This window comes from Terrapene carolina, unplaced genomic scaffold, assembly GCF_002925995.2.
Source record: "Terrapene carolina triunguis isolate 2854851 unplaced genomic scaffold, T_m_triunguis-2.0 Scaffold93, whole genome shotgun sequence".
NCBI classification, from domain to species: domain Eukaryota; kingdom Metazoa; phylum Chordata; order Testudines; family Emydidae; genus Terrapene; species Terrapene triunguis.
The window spans coordinates 32854249-32874497 of NW_020664444.1; the positions used below are offsets into that span (position 1 = coordinate 32854249).

Sequence of the window (20249 nt, forward strand, 5' to 3'; positions counted from 1 at the left end):
GCCTTGGCAGACAGATTTCCATGGTCACAGCCAGCACAGTTTCTTGGTTGGAGACCAAGAACTGAAAATTCTTGCCTTGCCTTGCCAGGTCATGCCTGAGGCGCACTGGCATTGGGGAAGCTTGCAGTGCTGTCTGGGACTAAAACAAAGACTTCCCTCTAGGGCATCAATAATAGTTGTATGTGGCACACAAATTGTATGTGCAAATTGGACCCCTTCCCACATTGAAGTGGGAGGAAAAGTTAAAACCGATTAAAAACATGAAAAGGTCAAAGTGGCTTCATTAGAAGGCAAGGGGCTTTCACCAGAACTCTGGGGAGGGGGGGAAGAGGGTAGGAAACTTTCCTGGTGAGAATAGCGCCCATGCGAGCAGGCTGGAAAGGGGAGCTTTTTCTGTATGAGTTTTGATGGATAAGATCAATGATCACTTCCAGGGATCATTTTGAAAACCTATCACTAACTCACTCAAATGAATACGGAAATACAGATTGGTTACACATTCTGAAATCAAATCATATTGATACTTCATAATCTCTGAATTGACACAAGGGCAACGGGTAATTGAAATGTCAGAGAAAGTTGCATATTGGTTGGAGGGAGAAATTGACAAATACTGACTGATGCATACTAGATTTAAATCCGTTCCTCCCTCCTAAAGTGGAAGGGGCAAATAAAATCCTACCTAAGGGAAAAGTAGAATCACTAATAAATGAGGGAAGTGAAATTTAATATGTGGAGAACAGATGAGCTACAGCACTGCTATTGGAGATTAGCAAGAATAAAAAAAAATTTCAGCACCTGGGATTGAGATGCAACAAAGACCTTGTCAAGAATAAACGTGATAAGTGGGTGAGTATTTATTTGGAAACTCTGGCAGCAATGAATTATCTGGTGTGGATCATCTACATGCTGGGCTGTAAAGGGAATCTAATAAAACTTACTGAATGTCTGCCTATTACTTCTCAGTCATGAAGAAGTGGGTAAGTAGCAGGGGCATGGAACCCACCCGACTCCCTAAGCTTCAGAGCTGAAGTGCCAGACTGAGCACAAATGTCTACATAGCTATTTTTAGTTCTGTAGTGAGTCCTGTGTGCCCAAATCCATAGACCTGGCCTCTGAAACTCTCCTTGAACAAGGAGATTATGCCTGTGCTCTGCTGGGACCAATCCTGCACAGACTGGACTAAATCCCAGCAGTTGGAAACTGATTCAATATATTACTCATTGAATCTAATGCTCTGATTTACAATGGGGCAGTTCTTTCACTGGGAAATATTCCAGCCTCTGACATGGGCCAGCATGGTGTCAGGCACAGGCTGGGCAATACTTCATGGCTATACGATGTTGTGGAGAATGCTGTAGCTCAATGATGGCTGTCTTTGAAGGCTGTAGCTTCCCTTGAGACTGAGGTTAAATGCTGCATGTTAGTGGGAGAGCAGTGGCCCTGGCAGCATGACCTGAACCAACACCCCTCTGCGAAAGGAATGAAGACCTCTTCTGCAGTTATCACTAGAGAACCTGAATGAGCTTCTGCACCTGGTGGTGTCCAACTTGGGAGATGAACATTTGCCACTGCTAGCACCTGACCAAACACTGCAGAATTAGCTGTTTTCTAAACTGGACGGGACTAGGCTAGATGGCTGTGTGCTTCACCTGCTAGCCTAGCCTGGACAGCACCCTCCCTGCTACAGGCCTGGAGAAACTGCCAATCCTCTGCCTTCCCTCACTCAAACATTTAACAGCCTGGCTAACAGCTGTGGTAGTGTCAGCTATGATGCTGGAAAACAGACAGCTGACTTCAGCATGCAATGGCTGCTTTAGCTCAGGGGCCTTGAGGCTTACTGTTACTCAAAATTGGGCCAGCTAGTAAGCTTAGGGAGGACTAATGACCCACCAGAATTTGGCAGAAAGCAGCATGTTTATTATACCGATAGCTAAGCTCAAAAGAAGAGGGGTGGGGGGGGGGTGTCACACTCACATTCGCATACTCACGCTCCCAGGACAGGCACAGCACTGGAGAGGTCAGGATTCTTCAAGGTAAGTGTCCCAGAGCACAGCAATGGACGGTGCGATGAAGGTAAGTCTTCCTGAGGCACGATGGAATGCAACGCTGCAAACCACGGGCCAGGCGGTCTGGGCAAAGGGCCTTCACAGGAGGTACAAGCTTGTGAGTGCACTACTGAGCACATGGCCCCTTCCCCTTTTAAGGACCTGCTCCCCATGGCCTGCGACTAGAGATGACTTGGCCGCATCTGGTTCGTCACACTCCACCTCGGGCAGTGTCCATGCACTGGGTGTGAGTGCTGCCTAATTAGGGTCCCAGATGCCTTGTCTACCTGGAAGCTCTTCTGATCTTCCAGCTGTTCAAGCAGCCCATTCATTCCACAAGCATTCCAGGAGGGAGGGGGAAAGCCACTTCACAGGTATTGGAAGAGGAGACCTGGGGAGGGGGGGGGAGGGGAAGAGAAGTGTAACAGACCTTTTGAGCATACAGATCACTGGTGCTCCTACAACACTTACAAGGGATGAGTTAACTACCATCCCAGCTAGTGTAGTATTGTGTGTGACTTTTCGGTCTCCTCCCTGGAAGAGGCCTGCAGAACTCACTGAATGAACAGCTGTTTGAGGGGCTGAGTTTGAACCACCCCTGCTTTTTTAGCTCCAGGTCACTGATAGTCCCAACCCTCCCCTCCTCTAAGCTACAGCAGTCTATGGAAAGGAGGTTTCCTCCTGTGAGTAGAGTCCCCATTTTGTACAAACTGCACTTGGTGAATGGTAATACACCCAGCCCCCTCAATCTTCTGCCACAGCCCATGGTGGACTGGGGTCAGCAGCCATGGTCCTAGACATACATCTCCAGTAGCAACTGGGCACTAGGAGATAGGCTACACAAAAAATGCAAGCAGCCACTTTTGCCTTTATAGTGACTGCACAGGGCTGGAGCTGGGGGGTCTACAGCTGTTAGAGGGGAGATACAAGCAGTTAAGCACCAGGGAGCACAGCTGCTAAAGGGATTGTAAGGTTTTAGGCTTAGGACAGCTGCAGTTCACATGTCATTTGGGACAAATACAGATTTTGGTGCTTAAATTGGGGTACATTGTCAGGGCTGGATTAACCTTTTGTAGGCCCCCCATGGAGGCAATGGAGCACGGTGGGGGGAGGTCAGTTCCCTGGAGTGAGGGGCCAGCTAGAGGCACAGGGGCATGGCAGGGGTGGCCCTGCTTCACCCAATGCAAGGGCACTGTTTACAAACTGACAGTTGCCAGATGCACAGTGGCCGGCCTGGCCCTGTGCTCCCAGCATGCCCCTTCCTCTTGGGGGCAGGCCCATACCACACCACACAGCCTCCCCTGCCCAACTCCCTAGGGCCTGAGGACCCCTGGACCCACTATTCCCAGCACCACCACCCCAAGACCCACCAACAAATGCATAGAACTCTGCACAACACCACCCCTGCCCATAGCCCCACCACACAGAACCCCACTCCCTAGTGCACCAACACACACACATATCTTCCCTGCCCCTTCACAGCCTGGCGCCCCTTCCCCCAAGCCCTGCCTCCCAGCTGCACTCACTGGCCTTGCTGAGAGGGGACCGTGTCTGCTGGGCTAATCTGGCAGCACAGCCAGGGCTGGTCCCAGGGCCAGGAATCACTCCAGCCCCTTGGGAGTGGCATGATCAGCCACACCAGGACCTGCCCCTGCCAGGGTCCCTCAAGATGCACTTGCAAAGTAGTAAGCATTAACCCACCTTGTCCGCACCCGAGCCACTTTGTCCCCATAGACCAAGGGTCGGCAACCTTTCAGAAGTGCTGTGCCGAGTCTTCATTTATTCACTCTGATTTAAGGATTCGTGTGCCAGTAATACATGTTAATGTTTTTAGTTCTATATTGTAGACTTATAGAAAGATACCTTCTAAACTATTGTATGTAAAGTAAATAAGGTTTTTAAAGTGTTTAAGAAGTTTCATTTAAAATTAAATTAAAATGCAGAGCCCCCCGACCGGTGGCCAGGACCCGGGCAGTGTGAGTGCCACTGAAAATCAGCTCATGTGCCACCTTTGGCACATGTGCTATAGGTTGTCTACCCCTGCCATAGACAGCAAGATTTGTTAGCCTGTGCAGAAGAAACCCACAATTTCACTGAGGCTCTGGGTCTAATCCACTCAGCATCTCTCAGCCACTGTGCCCCCACCCCACACACTTGTGCTGCTACTGATGAATAGAGCTTTGTCAGCAGGGGAGAGTACTTCTCCCCTAGCCATAGGCTCTCTGTGTTCCCACCACCACTCCCTCTCCTCAGCAGGGGTGGGGAGAGCTCATCCTGAATCAGTCTGTTTACAGGGAAAGGCCTCTGCCTTACAGCACTGACCTGGCTGTGTTTGGACACCACTCCTCAAAAGGCATTCAGGTCGCCCACAGGGGGCATGGTGTAAAGATACAATGGCATAACCATTACTATGGTGCATTTGATAGCACCACCCCCTGCTGTGAAGGTTTAGGAGACCTCATCCTGCTATGCCCCATCGTTTTGGAGGATAATACATCAAGCAATCTCAGCTGAACAAAGGCAGAAAATTACTTATTAAAGCTATGGGGGGGGGGGGTGAGGGGGCATGCAAGAAGAGGGGGGAGAATCTATATTCATCTGCATCCTGTGCAGCATAAGGAAGCTTGGTTTCTTTAGTTAACCAGTTACAATTCATGTGCTGGAAGATCCCTCCAAAACCATACCCAGCCCTTGGACAGGGCTCCTCCAATAACATCTACACTGCAGTTTAGGGGGAAGATCTGTTCCTTTGTGATAAAAGCAGCCGGCACTTTTGAACGACCAGGTGTCTGTTGGGCAGAAGGCAAACTACTTCCTTTGAGGTTCTCAGGCAGGAAAGAATGTCAGTTTTACATACAGCTATGATGTAAGTAAGCAATTCCAGCTCTTGCAGTCACTCTAATACCATCAGACATAGAATAGTTTTGGAGGCAAAAATCAAAGCTAGTCTGGCTAGAGTGCCCAGAAGAAGATGACAGTTGGCAAGCCAGTTAAAAGGAGTGAGTGGAAAGTCAAGGTTTCACAACACTTCACATAGTGGTTACCAGTCCTAAACTGAGCCTCCTAAATGAATTCCGTGCTGTGAATTCATGCTGCCTGTGCGACCTTGCATCCATCCTTGCAGAGAAGAACTGACTGTAAAGGCCAGTTGCAATGAAGTTCTCAGGGGCTGGACTCCTCTCTGCATGAAGAAAGACTCCCTTATGAAGCCTTCAGAGTATAAACTTTATTGGGTCAAAGGCTCTATCACAATATAAGTTACATGAAAAAGTAAACTGTTAACTTTAATATATACAAGGACTTGCTCCCCCAGCCCATGGGAAACTATTTGCTCAGCAATTGCTACATGCCAGGGCAAAAGGGCCCTAATTTATAAAACTGGTTTTGAGCCTATGGCCCTTGCAACATGAGCAGCAAGTTATTCTGCCTTTGGGGCAACTGACGCTGTGCCACAGCATCAGAGATAAGAGCGGTTTCAGAGCAGTTTGAATTCCCCACCACCTTCACCAGGACAAAGTGCAATTCCTGATTTGAGCTAGCTCTGAATGCTCTGTCCCAGTGTCACAAGCTAAGTGCTTGATCAGCATGTGAGGAGCAATACTATGTTGGAAGGGGCAAAGAAAACTCCATCAGGCAGCTGGGGAGAAAACCCCAGCCTGGTCAGGGATATGAAGAGCTGATCATTTGACAATAGCTGGCTAAAGCCATTCCCTGATTTAAGACCCGTACCAGGTCACTATAGATTTTGGCTCCACGTGGCAGTTGTGGAGCTAGACTACAATTTCTGCATTAAGTTACTAGCTCAGAACCCTGCTAGGTAATTATATAGATTACTAGGTGTGGTACCATGCAGTATTTGGGTTATTTGTATGCAAATAGTCCTAGGCATTCACTGCAGATTCTGGTTTGTTTACTTAAATCTTGCATTTAAAAACTCCACCACCACCAGAGGAGCAGTCCCAAAAGGGTGTGTTCATCTTCTTGAGTCACCATGAGATAACTCCATCTAGTGTCCATCCATCACATCATGTACCAGGTTGCAATGCCTGCAGCCAAGGCAATGCAAGCTGCAAGGACAAACTGCATGGTGGGCTGCTTCAGCATGGCCATGCCAATGTGATAGGGGCAGCCAGGGTCCCCCTTGCCTGCAGGGAAGGGCAGAAAGCACTGTTAGCTGTATTACCCCAGAGATGCAGATTAATGTACTTGTAATAAAAGAAAAACTACCTAGTTTTGTGGCATAGTATGGGCACTTGCGCAGGTCTCCTTTTCCATCATGCACTGGGAGCCCTCCATCCTGGGCTTCTTCTGTTAACAATGCACCAATTTTGTCCAGTTCATCAAATACCTGCCAGGGAAAGTGAAGATTCAGTGAGAGTCACCAAGAGCAAACAGCACTTCACAGCCATTCTTGTAAATTTCACTTAAGTGCAGTTTGAATCTGAAGTGTCATCTCACATTTATTATTCTCAGTTTCCAGATCAAATTCACTCAGCTAACAAGAGCTGCTGAGCAAGGTTTTCAGAAGGGACTGGTAATTTGGGTGCCCAACTTGACATTTTAAAGGGGCCTGGGTCTTCAGAATATGCTGATCACCCATCTTCTCAAAAGTTGGACACCCCAAAGAAAAAAAAAACCCACACACCACACCAACCCACAGTCACTTTTGAAAGTCTTTGCTGTTTTTTCCTAGCTGCCAGCCCTGCAAACTCAGTCTGAGGCTCAAGTATTAAAGCTGGGCTCCTGCCTTGAATACATCAGCTGAATTATGAATTTTGTTGGAGAACCAAACCAGTATACTCTAGCTCAGGGGTTCTCAACCTTTTTTGAGGAGGCCCTCTCAACATGCTATAAAAATTCCATGGCTCACCTGGGCCACAACTGTTTTTCTGCATATAAAAGCCAAGACCAGCGCTAGGGGGTAGCAAGTAGCACAACTGCCCAGGACCCAAGCCACAAGGGGCCCACAAAGCTAAGTGGCTCAGTCTTCAGCTTCAGCCCTGGGTGGTGGGGCTCAGGGCCTCAGGCTTCAGCCCCGTGCAGTAGGGCTTCGGCTTTCTGCCCTGGGCCCCAGCAAGTCTAATGCTGGCCCTGCTTGGTGGTCCCCCTGAAACCTGCTCACAGCCTCCCAGGGGGCCACAGGCCGAGAACCACTGCTCTAGCTCACTCCCCCAGGGCAGGGTTACTCTGCAAGGCTAATGATACAATTAAATTCTCTCTTCCACCTCTGACGTACTTGGCGAGTGGGTGCCATTTTCAGTAAACTTTTCAGACTAGAACAAAACCCTTGAACGGAGTACTAGGGTTTATTTTTAGTTCAATATTTAGTAAATGAAGTGTGCAACTCCAAGCACTCTGAGGCTGTCTAATAACATGAGTTCTCTGTTGAAATGCTACTGTGCAGCTTGCTCCAGCAATGTTACTCATTAAACAGAACAGCTTCATGCAGCACTGTAAAATAGGATGGGCCCCTCTTACTTGCTGGCACCTGCAACAGCTATCTAGGTTGCAGGTGAATCTTGTGGTTTGTGTGGCCTTTACATGACAGCACTCCCTCCAGCAACAGAGGTAGCAACACAAACTTTCCGTGAGCCCTGTGAAACTGGAGGGACAGGGTCCTGCCCCTTTTGTACTGAAACGAGTGGATCCTTAAATCCTAGAGGTTGTGAAGAAATCCCATCCTCCACCCTCCCGTGAGAGTCATAACAAGTATCTAGGGTTATTTCCCTGCCTTCTGAAACATCAAGCAGGGATCACCAGCAAGAGGGCACATCCCACATGGTCAGTTCACAGCATTATGTGGGGACCTTGGCTCTTCTTCCCCCCCATTATGTTTACATACAGGGCAGTCCAAAAAAACAAAAAACTTGAAATGCCTACTGGGGACCATCTGTGCCTACAGGCCCCTGAAAAACAAACATAGGAGAAGTGCCAACATCTGACTGTCACAAACAGCACTGATTGTTCTCTAGTGCATCACGTGAAATCCACATATGCAACAAGATTCATGGTATCTCCACTCCTGTGTACTCCCAAGGAGGGCAAATGTCAGTTTGGAGGGGTCAGCTCCATTTACAGCCCTGTTTAAAACTGATTTCTCCAGAGCTGGCTGGGCGATGGGAATGTTACAGCCTGGAACTCTGCCCTGTTTGCAAGTAAGAGATTCAAGAGATCTTTCCTGTTCATCTTACAGGGTTTCACTGAAGGTGAAATGCCTGCACAGCACCAAGCATGTTCTGGGAGCTACTGTTACAGGAATCAAACAAGCCAAAGTCCCAGGTAAGACACTGCAGGGCAAGGTGGAATTCTACTCTGCACAGATGAGAATACTGCTTTCACCAGCAGTGTTCCCAGGCCTCTCCCAAGTGTCTAGAGAAAAAATTGGGAGATGTCAGTGAAGTGTATTAGCAACTCAAAACAGCCTGGAGTATTGTAGAAGGGTTGAGGCCACCAGGCTTTGCTGTTCCTTTCCCTTTAGACTCTGGACTGAAAAACACCTTTCCCAATCCATTCTCTCCGCAGACATTCCTGCGAGCTTCGTTCTGCTCCCTTTACTCCCTCTGAACACATTTTCTGTTTCCCCCTGCCTTGCACACACCCCCAAACAGAGTGCTGAGCTTCATCATTCCCCTTGATTTTTCTGCTGGCAGAGAGCCCCTCCCAACTTGGAGTGTGAGGGAATTTTAGTCTAAAACAAAAAAGTTAAGGAGAACTACAGCACCACTTGCTGGGACCTGTGTCCCCTATGTTCTGAACCCAGCCATCAAAGCTTGAACAAGGCAAGAGAGTACTTGGATAGTTTTATTCCAGGGTTTTTGTTTTGTTTTTTTAAAAAGGGGGAAACTACTTTTGGTAGAACTGAACTGGGAATGAATGAAATCATAACTGGTGCTCCTCTGTGCTCTCACACTCCAGCCAACAGGGGAAAGCGTCAGGTAGGGATTCACACAGACTTAGCCAAGGTCTCAATATGACATGGAAGAACACAATCAAATAGGGCAAGACTACTACAAAAACATCCTGCTGCTTGGTGTGAAGCTTGGAGAGGAGGCTCAAATAGTTTGCATTTAACTTTGTAGAAGGTACAACCCAGCATGCTCAACAGGGTAGGTGGGCGCTGTTGGGATAATTGGGCCTACAAATTTATCCTAATTGTGAGTTCAACTGGAGGAAGTGAGTGTTGACAAGAAAAAGATATGAAAGGCAGGGGAAAGGGAGGGGGCAGACTGAATTACTCCAAATGAAAAGACCTAATGATGTAAATCAAGACTGTGTTAAGATCATGCCTGGTAAACAAGCATGGATTCAGAAAATCAGTGAAACAAAACAGATGTGTCAAAGACTAGGCCCAGTTGATGGGCAAAACCATTAGGGGATAGGCCCTTTGTGGGTCTTTAAAGAACGATTTGGGGGGAGGGGGGTAAGTTGGCTACTTGAGCAAGCTTCACCATCATGGTGCCACACCCACTATCTCCTGGGACCCTAAGCCTTTGTCATCCCAGTCCCGAGATGTCCTGTCCTGACCAGACTAGGCCAGAGAGGAACCTAGAGGATGTTGCCACCAGCTCCCGCTGAATCCCAAATACCATCTGGACTGGAGACAGCTGAACAGCAGCAGCTTCAGCCTAACTTCTTCTCTTCTCCTCCCCCCCCCTCAACAGGACAGTTATTACTGCCTAAGAGACTGTCAAACAAGGGTTTTTTTTCCTTCTAAGAACTCTCTCCAGTCAAAGGGAAAGGGAACAAGGGATGCTGTTAAAATGAAAGCCTTAATTAATACCTTACATTTCAAATGTTTTAGCCATTTTCCTCTCTTTTCTTTAATCTTAAGTAAAAGGATATTTAGTGGGCTGTTTGCCATGATACTAAGTAGGCGGAGGTCTCTATATATCAAACCCCAAACCTTGTTTAATACTATTTAATGTTGGACAGTGACTGGGTCATGTTAACACCTTTGGCCCTTATATTCCATCTAAAGTAATACAACAATACTTAAGTGCATAGAGGCCAAATCAGGTAGAACCTGTACATCAAAACTCTTGCACTCTACCATCTGATTGATAGGGAGTCAAAACAGGTTGCGTGGTCCTGATGACACACTGCATACTAGAATGTTTAGTCTCTGGGTTATACCTTCAGGTTAAAGAGGTAAAATAGCTGCAGTCTGCTCTGTTTTATATAAAAACAGAGCAGCCTTCAGGACCCTGCTAAATCATCAAGTCAGCCTTTAGATGGCCAGAGTGTGGAAGCCCCTGAGTGTATGATGCATTTGGCTAATTAAGTGCTTCCTTGGCACTCCAAAGGTTAGGAATAGGTTCAAATAAGTTTGTGGGGTTTTCCCCATGGGAGGAGGCCTGGTTTCTTCCCTTATCTTACCGAGTACTTAAGCATGTATTAATTATTGGCATTACAATAACTCCTGGGGCCCCCCCCAACAAAGTTTTGGGCCCTAGCATGGTAGTGTGCTCTATGTGTCCTTAGTAGAGACATCAGATGCCGTTTGCATTTCCTGTTTAAAAGGCTTATAGCTCTACTCTTTCCTCCTTCCCCTGGATTTAGCGAACGCCATCAGTCCTGCATTATCAGGAACATTAACCCTCCGTCTAAACCAGGCAGAAGATTAAAGCAATGTAGCTTACTTAAGTACAGGCAGTTACAAGAGTTTGGGGATGCATGGTACCTGCATGTTGAATTCAAATGCCTTATTGGCTTCCTCCACAATCCTCTCCTTGGCTTTCTTGTCCAAGTCCAGGGCATTTATCCTGGCCCTGTAGAACTGCTTGAACTGCTGTGCATTGGAAATATTGTCAAACACATAGAACTGGATCCCTTCCCCAGTACTGGGCAGCTTCAAGGCCCTCTGGGCTACCTTCTTGAGTATCTGGCCCCCAGACAGGTCCCCCATGTACCGTGTGTAGGCATGGGCTACCAGCAGTTCTGGTTCATACTGCCCAACATGATGGATTCTGTCTATGTAACACCTAGTTGCCTCTGAACACTGAATCTTCTCTTTCCAGTTTTCCCCGTAGAAATACTCCATGTCTTTAGCCAATGCCTCTTTCCGATGAAGCTCTAGAGGGAAGTACAAAGGGGCAAATGCAGGATGGTCCTTGTTGCAGTCCATTTCCTCTTCCAGGGCAGAGTATGTGTAGTAAAGTGCCACAGTAGCCAACTAGGAACAAAAACACAATATATGTGAGAGACCACTTGCCAGAAAGAATGATGTATTTAGACAGGTTATGTACAGACCCATGCATTCCTCCCAATAAACCACACTCCATACAGACCACACTTTTCCCAGCATATTATCTGTTAGGCTGTGAAGGAATCTTAAAAGGAAATGGTGAAGTCCCTTTGCTTGGGACACATCCAGGCATAACCATAGACAAGTCTCTGAACCCCTATGCCTCAATAGCTATCTGTAAAATGGTGACAACATATCCTACTTCAAAAAGGTGTAGAGAAGCTTAATTCATTACTGCTTTAAGCCCCTCTAAGGGAAGGCACTATTTAGATTTGCAGACCATTATGATCAAAAGATGATGTTCATACGTCTATGCTGAATGCTCTGATCTGCCCACAAAGGACTGGCAATTAAAACACCTTAGTTTAAATAGCTAACATAATTCCCAATACTTTCTGACAATTTCAACTGCACTGGCATTTATAGACCCGAGGCATGACGTTAAGGGGCTTCCAGACGCAGTCATGACAATGGAGGGGTGGCTGAGCCAAACAAGTGGAATTACGATGCTGTGCACCAGGTCACAAACACCAAGAGCAGGGAGGCAGGCCCAGCCCCGTGGGACATGAGCTGCTGCTGGATGATGCATGTGAGGTGAGCTCACTTTACAACCTCTTCCCGAGGCCTCCCCTCCGCAGCAGGCCTACAACCCATCTAGAACCTTCTTGCAACCCACTGGTCTGTTGTAGTGTGACCAGATGTCCTGATTTTACAGGGACAGTCCCAATTTTGGGGTCTTTTTCTTATATAGGCTCCTATTAACTCCCCTTCCCTCCCCCCCCCGCCCCGATTTTTCACACTTGCTGTCTGGTCACCTTAGTCTGTTGGGACCCACTGTTTTAGAAACATTGCTTTAGCTCTCCGTTAATTGTTTTCCAGACCAGCCAGCAGAAGGTGCTGCTGAGCAACATTAAGCTGACTCCCAACCCAGATTGCTAACTACGCCAATTCTGTAGCACTACAAGGTACTGCTAACTCTGGGAGTGAGACACCATGCTGGATTCCCTGACATATTACACACAGTGTCACTACTAGGCAAGTCAGGTTTCCAGCAGTTTAGTTTGATTTAGTTTGCCCATGACAAGTAAAAATCCACACCCAGAACATAAAAATACATTTTTTTGATTGTGATTTAATAATATTACCTGGCTCTTATGTAGCCCTTGGCATCAGTAGATTTCAAAGAGCTTCACAGTGATGCAGGGAAGTATTATCCCCATTTTAGAGACTGGGAATTGAGGGAGAGAGGCTAAGCAAATTGCCCAAGGTCACCCAGGAAGTTTCTGACAGAGCAGGGAATTGAACCCAAGTCTCCAGTTAGTACCCTAACCACTGGGCCATCCTTTCCCTCATTGTAACAACATGTCATGTCTCCAATTTGGGATACAGCTTCCAACTCCACAGCTCAATCTCTCATCTCACATGCTGTTAAGGAAACAGAGCTAGAAAGTGCAAACCTTAAAGAGCTCCTTCTTGATCCGTCCTTTCAGGAAGTCTTTGACAAACTGAGTGTTCTCTGCACGATCATGAGACTCTTTGGTCCCCTCCTTGAGCATCTCTGAGAGGTCAGTGGGACTGTGAAGAACAGAAATTCACATAGGGCATGAGATGGGGAACATGCCCAAAGGATCCCAGGAAGATTCTGTAGGTCTTAAGAGCAACTTTTAAACTACACAAGGCCAGGGCCAGGCCCATACATTGGACCAAGGCAGCTATCTGTGCTTCAGGCCAGACCTGCATTAGACTGGGTAGAAACTGTGAATTCCTATTTGCTGATGGCAAGCTCCAGGAAGATGCCATCTGTGTCTTTTTGTCAATTAGTGCTAATTGACATCCAACTCAAGACAGAATTATTCTCTGGCTCAAAATGTGGGGGTGGAGAGGAGGAGAGAGAAGAGGGGATGGAGGAGAGCCAGCTCCTCTGGCCATGGGGGACACAGGAAGTGCCCCTCCAAAAATCAGCCAAATTTTTATTCTTGTGCACACCCCTAAGCTTCAGGGATACAGTTTACATGAAATATACTACATAAACCTGTGCTGTAAGGTCCCACTATAAGTGAGGTTTTGGACACCACTAGTATGGTCTCTTAAAATGCTGTCTCTGGGAATAGGCCTGTGCCATCACATCATCAGACTGTCAGCATGGAAGTACAAACACCACCATACAAAACATGCTGAACAATCACCACAGCGTGATGACATTACACTTGTCCTGTTGATATTTTGGGTTGCTTTTAACATCCAGTCCCAGTATGTTAGCCTCTGAAACAGGTAGTCTCATCAAACCCAGGACTGTCCCACAAAGTCATCATCATCAGTGATTACCCCAGATGCAATAGAAATCCTACCGACAATGCTAAGAGAATAAGGTCACGCACAAAGGTGACAGCAGCTCATAAGAGATGTTGAATAGACTACTGAGCTAGGGTAGTGTGAATCCACATCTCCAGCACAGTCTGGTTGTGCCTTGAGTGTGAGACAGGCAGCAATACTGGCAGGAGTCTCATTCATTTTAGAGAGGCTAACAGGTATGGTCCATTCACCACATTCAGACATCCAAATATTGAGTCATTAAAACTGACTTTTTGGCACAAATTCCCCTACTGTGAATTTTTAGAGTATAGTAGAACCCCAGAGTTACAAACTGACCGGTCAAACGCCTTGTTTGGAACCAGAAGTACGCAATCAGGCAGCAGCAGAGGTGGGGAGGGGGGAAAAGCAAATACAGTACAGTACTGTGTTAAATGTAAACCACTAAAAAAAGATTTGACCAGGTAAGGAAACTGTTTCTGAGCTGGTTTCATTTAAATTCAGATGGTTAAAAGCAGCATTTTTCTTCTGCATAGTAAAGTCTCAAAGCTGTCAATGTTCAGTTGTAAACTTTTGAAAGAACCACAATGTTTTGTTCAGAGTTGCAAACAATCTCCATTCCTGAGGTGTTCGTAACTGAGCTTCTAATGTAATCTCAGAATAGTAACCCAGCCTTCAAAACATGCGTGGAGATCTCCCTGTGATCACTGGATTAGCGGTGCACCTTTGACAGCCTCAACTGCACTCTGCCCGTTAATCTAATCTCACTCATGACTATTAACATTCCAAACCTCTGAGCTGCTTCAGTTAAAAAACAACCTGCCCTCAATGCTTTCCATACTCCCAGTTGTGGAATTGTCATAGTTAGCCTATGATGCAGGACAAGGCACTAGTTCAGGACTAAACTAGTGCCAACTCGAAGATCGCTCAGCTTGTGACCCATCACATGTAGGAAACAGGAACTCCTCCTTCCCAATGACACAGGACTTTTTTGTTTCTGGTACTAGTGCCTCGAAATGGCAGATTTTAATAATTTACTACGACAAATAGCTCTAGTTTCTGTCTTCTGACAGTGGCCAATGCCAGATGCTTCAGAAGGAATGAACAGAACAGGTAATCAAGTGATCCATCCCCAGTCACCCATTCCCAGCTTCTGGCAAACAGAGACTAGGGACACCATCCCTGCCCATTGATGGACCTATCCTCCATGAATTTATCTAGTTATTTTTTAAACCCTGTTATAGTCTTGGCCTTCACAACATCCTCTGGCAAGGAGTTCCACAGGTTGACTGTGCATTGTGGGGGGGGAGGGAGGGACTTCCCTTTAAAACAAACAAACCTGCTGCCTATTAATTTCATTTGGTGACCCCTAATTCTTATGTTATGAGAAGGAGTAAATAACACTTCCTTATTTACTTTCTTCACACCAGTCATGATTTTATAGACTTCTAGAATATCCCCCCATAGTCATCCATTTTCCAAGCTGAAAAGTCCCAGACTTATTAATCTTTCTTCATATTAGCTGCTCCAATGTCCTAATCATTTTTGTTGCCTTTTTCTGTACCTTTTCCAATTCCAATATATCTTTTTGAGATGGGGCGACCACATTTGCACACAGTATTCAAGATGTGGGCATACCATTGATTTATACAGAGGCAATATATTTTCTGTTTTATTTTTTATCCCTGTCTTAATGATTCCCAACATTCTGTTCGCTTTAATTGCCGCTGCACATTGAGTGGATGTTTTCAGAGAACTATCCACAATGACTCCAAAAAAAAAAAAATCTCTTTTTTGAGTTGTAACAGCTAATTTAGACCCCATCATTTTATATGTAGAGTTGGGATTATGTTTGCTAATGTGCATTACTTTGCATTTATCAACACTGAATGTCATCTGCCATTTTGTTGCCCAGTCACCCGGTTTTGAGAGATCCTTTTGTAGCTTTTCACAATCTGCCTGGGACGTAACTATCTTGAGTAGTTTTGTATCATCTGCAAATTTTGCTACCTCACTTTTTCCAGATCATTTATGAATATGTTGAATAGGACTGGTCCCAGTACAGACCCCTGGTGGACACCACTATTTACTGCTCTCCATTCTGAAAACGGAACATTTATTCCTACCCTTTGTTTCCTATCTTTTAACCAGTTACCATTCCATGAAAGGACCTTCCCTCTTATCCCATGACAGCTTACTTTGCTAAAGAGCTTTGGTGAGGGGCCTTGTCAAAGGCTTTATGAAAATGAATGAATTAGTTGGATAAACTGAAATTAAGAAAATATTCTTTGCATCTGTAGAATAGCCTACTGCCATCAAAAGCTCATTTAGAGAGACAAGGTGGGTGAGGCAGTGTCTTTTATTAGACCAACTTCTGTTGAGGAAAGTAAACAGAGCTCTGTGTCAGCTTGACTCTTTCACCAACAGACACTGGTCCAATAAAAAGTTATTACCTCATCCATCTTGTGTCTCTAATATCCTGGGACCAACATGGCTGCAACCACACTGCAGAAACCTGGTTCCAGGTGCTTAACCAGTGACTTCCACCAATTCTGTAACTTGATTTTCTTTAAAAGCTCAGCAGCAAACATGTACTGCTTGAATATTGTTTTTGTATTTATTAAAATCAAATAAATTAAATAGACTACAGTCTAAGCCTTAACACTGGTTGCCAATGTTAAATGGGTTTACTTTTCAAATGAAAAGTAAATTTAAATTAAGTCAAAAAATTTGATTTTTAAAGTCAGTTTTGATCCACTCTAATATCTCCTATAGAGCAGTTAAAAACAAAACAAAACAAAAAACCACACTCCCACCCTTCAGTCCAGCAATGATTCCAGCCTCACCACCACATTCACTTCCTTTTAGGTCTTCCATGCTTCCAATACACGGACCAGCCTCCCGATCCCAGTGTTCCATGCCACGTCCCAAGCCTCTCATTCAAATCCCAGTTTAAGGTCCATTTCCTCCACGTAGCCCCACAAATATTACTCAAATGCACTCTCCACCTCAACCTTCAATAAGGGAGAGACTGAAAGGCTCTTTCTGGGTCTCCTAGTGCATCTGATTTTATCTATATCTTTTAGACTAAGCTCTCTGGGGCAGGGACTGTGGGTGTTGTACCTACTGAAAACACTGTTGGTGCATAACAAAAAGAGTTAATATACTCCTTGTTATAGACGTGCGCTGCATTTTCATCTCACTAGAGGGTTTTTAGTGAAGTGAATAGATGCACTTTATCAAGTCACAGCATCTCCTGGTGGATCCTTAATGAAAGTATCAGAGGGGTAGCCGTGTTTGTTGCTTTTTACAGATCCAGACTAAGAGTCCTGTGGCACCTTATATACTAACAGATGGGTGTCACCCACGAAAGCTTATGCTCCAATACATCTGTTAGTCTATAAAGGTGCCACAGGACTCTTTGTTCCTTAATGAAAGGGTTCAGCTTTGCAGCTGCTTCACCCCAGGAATGCACAAGACAAGACTTTTGAACTGCCCAGTTATTCAGGAGGGATAGATTATTGCACTCCAAAATAAACAAGAAAAGGAAAATCTCAATCAGACTAGAAGGAATTATTTCTTGGCAAAGAGCAATTAGGCTGTGGAAGAATCTTACAGTAAGTGGAAGAAACCCTATTAACTCATCATTTGAAACTGGATGGGATAACACACTAAAAAGTTTACTGTAAGGAAATAAATGTGCTGGCCCCAGGGAGATGAGCTGGATTATCTATTCACATCCCAATAGAGCCTCATCACTAGCCCTTCACTTCAGCCATTTACAGACATCCTTCTCTCCTGAATGGGGGTGGAATGAATATTAAAGTGTTCCCACATTACTGAAAGTGGGGGGGGGGGGGGAGAAGAGAGGGGACAGCAAGCACCACATTCCTGCCTGGGACCCACATGCAGGGATACCCTTCTAGAAGACAAGTTGTTCCAGGTAACAAAGCCCCACTCTCACTAGCCAGGAGGGCCCCGACAGGACTCACCTGACGTTGTCATCATCTTCTGTTTCCTCATAGCGGACATTCTCTGCCTCATCTACCCCCTCAGAGGCTTCCGTTACATCAGACGGCATCTCTCCAGAGACCTGATCTTCCTAATGTTCTCTTCACTTTTCTAGTCCTGTTTGGAAACAGCCAGAGTTCATCATCCAGTTATTTCAGCAACACTAAGTGACTGAAGAGCAAAAACTTGACTTTAATAAAGCAGAAGATTCCTGAATGAGGAGTGGGGGTGAAGGAAAGCACCAAATGCTGCAAAGCTGCAAAAGCCTTAACTCACTCAAACACATGCATGGTCAGTCAACAGAGCTGTGCACTTGACATTCTCCCTCAGTGGACTCAAGGATATACAGCATAATACAAGCTTACCTGTTTATGGTCCAACACTGCCTTAGAAAACACAGAACCTGTGTCCCCTCTGGCAACTCTAAGCAAAGGCACTGACAGCCTCAGCTCAGAGTTACATACAGTGCATAACAAAGCAGCTCGCATACTAATAAACCATAACCTTGTGCAAGAAAGACAACCGTGACTCAGCAAGCAATCCAAGTTAGGCTTCCCACTCAGGGTTCGGTGGATCAGCTGAGCAGACTAGAAGACCTGTATTTCACCAGCCTGCATGATACTTCTGAGCAAAACAACACTTTTCCACCAGGACGTAAAAAAATAAATAAAAAAAAAAAATATCCCTAGGCCATCTGCAGAAAGGTAAGATTTAGAGCAGAGTGACTGACCTGGGGAAGGAAGGGAAACAACCCTCCTCCCTAGATCTTTTTCAGCTTTAGTTTCTGGGATTTGAGCTGCAATCAGCAACATGCAGCCTCTCCTCTTTCCTACTAGCACTGCAGTAAGTTACACCAGCTAAGCCACAAAGGCAGGCAGCTTGGCAGGGAATTAACAAAGCCTCTCCCTCTGCAACGTAGCACATCTGGAAGGGAAGAGAAATGGGTCATGGGACCGCAGAACAATGCTAGCAAAACAGGCCTCCAAATTGCACAGTTCTTTTCACAAAGGCAGGGGCAGAGTTCACTAGCCTGGCTTTCTGGGACAGCCTCCACACCTGTCCAAAGAGCATGAGAAAGCAAAACTCCTATGCAGCTGAAGCATTTTTATTTGGTTCCCCTTAAATTATTCTGTTCCAGCATGGACTCTCCCAAATAATATATCCCAATTATTCAATAGGCTTAAAAAAAGGACTATTTGAAAAAGCTTGAGATAAAGTAGTATGCCGTGCAACAGATGCAATATTAAGGACTAAGAGCCAAACATCTGGCTTTTATTACCAGCTTTGACTCACTGACACCTTGGGTAAACCACTCGGCCTCTGTTTCCCCACCACCACCCCCAATCTGTAAAATGGGAAATAAACCAATTAGCTGGTAGACACTAATCACCACTAAGTTAAGAGTAGAAGATGGCAGAGCTGACAGATAATGCCAGAAGGCAGCTGGGCACAGACCAAGCCCACTGCTTATTATTTAGAAAGCATCTGTGCTAAACACTGTCTGACCAAACACATTTCATCCTCTTATACTGTGTCTCCCACTCACCTCACTATGAGCCTGATATGTAGGTCACCACTCACCTTAAGAAAGCTTGTTTTAATCCTACATGTCTATGTTCTGATGCTGGGAAAACAGTAAATGAGATAAGACTGTGCAGAGCAGGCCAAGCTAGTTAATGTGAAGCCAGAATTGGCAGCTCTGACCCCAGCTCCCAGTCTGAAGCACAAACACATAAAAAGGATGGATCAATTATAAATTGATAAACTGCCCTTCCAGTTAATGACCTCTGGTTTCCTAACCCTCTCCTTCAGCCTTCCAGTAACTGCCCTACCTCCCCCACTACTTTCTCTAACTTTTTAGTAAAAGTTTTCCAAGCAAGAGGTTCCAGCTGGAATGTCCTGAAGACTGAAGCCTTAAGCGATACGCAACACGTACAGCACAAGCAATAGCCAGATAAGCCAGCCCTGCACAATGTGCCTTGCCTAAACCTGAAGGCACCACCCACAGGGTATGTCTACACTGCAATTAAAAACCCATGGCTGGCCTGTGCCACCTGACTCGGGCTTGCACTAAGGGGCTGTTAACTGCAGTACAGATATTTGGGCTCCAGGACCCTGTGAGATGGGAGGTACTAGCCCAGGGGTCGGCAACCTATGGCACGTGTGCCAAAGGCGGCACGCAAGCAGATTTTCAGTAGCACTCTGCTACCGGTCTGGGGTTCCATCCACCGGCCCCTGCCAGCCGGGGTCCCTGCTGCCGGCGTCCCTGATGCCGGCCCTGCTCAGCCCGGGGTTCCATCTATCCAGGCCAGCAGCGGGCTGAGCAGGGCCAGCAGCCGGAACCCCAGGCCGGCAGCGAGCTGAGCTGCTCAGCCCGCTGCCAGTCTGGGTTTCCGTCCACCAGCCCCTGCCAGCCGGGGTCCTGGCCACCAGCCCGCTCAGCCTGCTACCAGTCTGGGGTTCCGTCCGCTGGCCCCTGTAAATGTAAAATGTATTACTGGCATGCGAAACCTTAAATATCAGTGAATTAATGAAGACTTGGCACACCACTTCTGAAAGGTTGCCGACACCTGGTCTACCCAAGCCCTGGGAGCCCAAGTCAGCTGGCACACGCCAGTTGCGGGTGTCTAATCACA

At 46.2% G+C, this 20249-nt stretch overlaps 1 protein-coding gene across 3 annotated transcripts in view; it reads right to left on the reverse strand.

Moving 5' to 3' along the window:
• Positions 1–5254: 5254 nt before the first annotated feature.
• The window catches only part of HMOX2 (heme oxygenase 2), a 35348-nt gene continuing 20353 nt past the window's right edge, over positions 5255–20249 (reverse strand). Inside the window, exons 1-6 of one of the 3 annotated variants that reach the window (XM_024197828.3) lie at positions 19195–19253; positions 17595–17730; positions 12750–12867; positions 10729–11220; positions 6276–6396; positions 5255–6193 (exon numbers count right to left, since the gene is read on the reverse strand). In XM_024197828.3, the coding sequence (XP_024053596.2) occupies positions 6069–6193; positions 6276–6396; positions 10729–11220; positions 12750–12867; positions 17595–17683 (945 nt within the window). In that variant the 5' untranslated portion in view covers positions 17684–17730; positions 19195–19253 and the 3' untranslated portion in view covers positions 5255–6068. Of the gene's footprint in view, positions 6194–6275; positions 6397–10728; positions 11221–12749; positions 12868–17594; positions 17731–18343; positions 18671–19194; positions 19254–20249 lie in introns of those variants that run through there. The other 2 variants (XM_024197827.3, XM_026650742.1) reach the window with 2 other exon arrangements.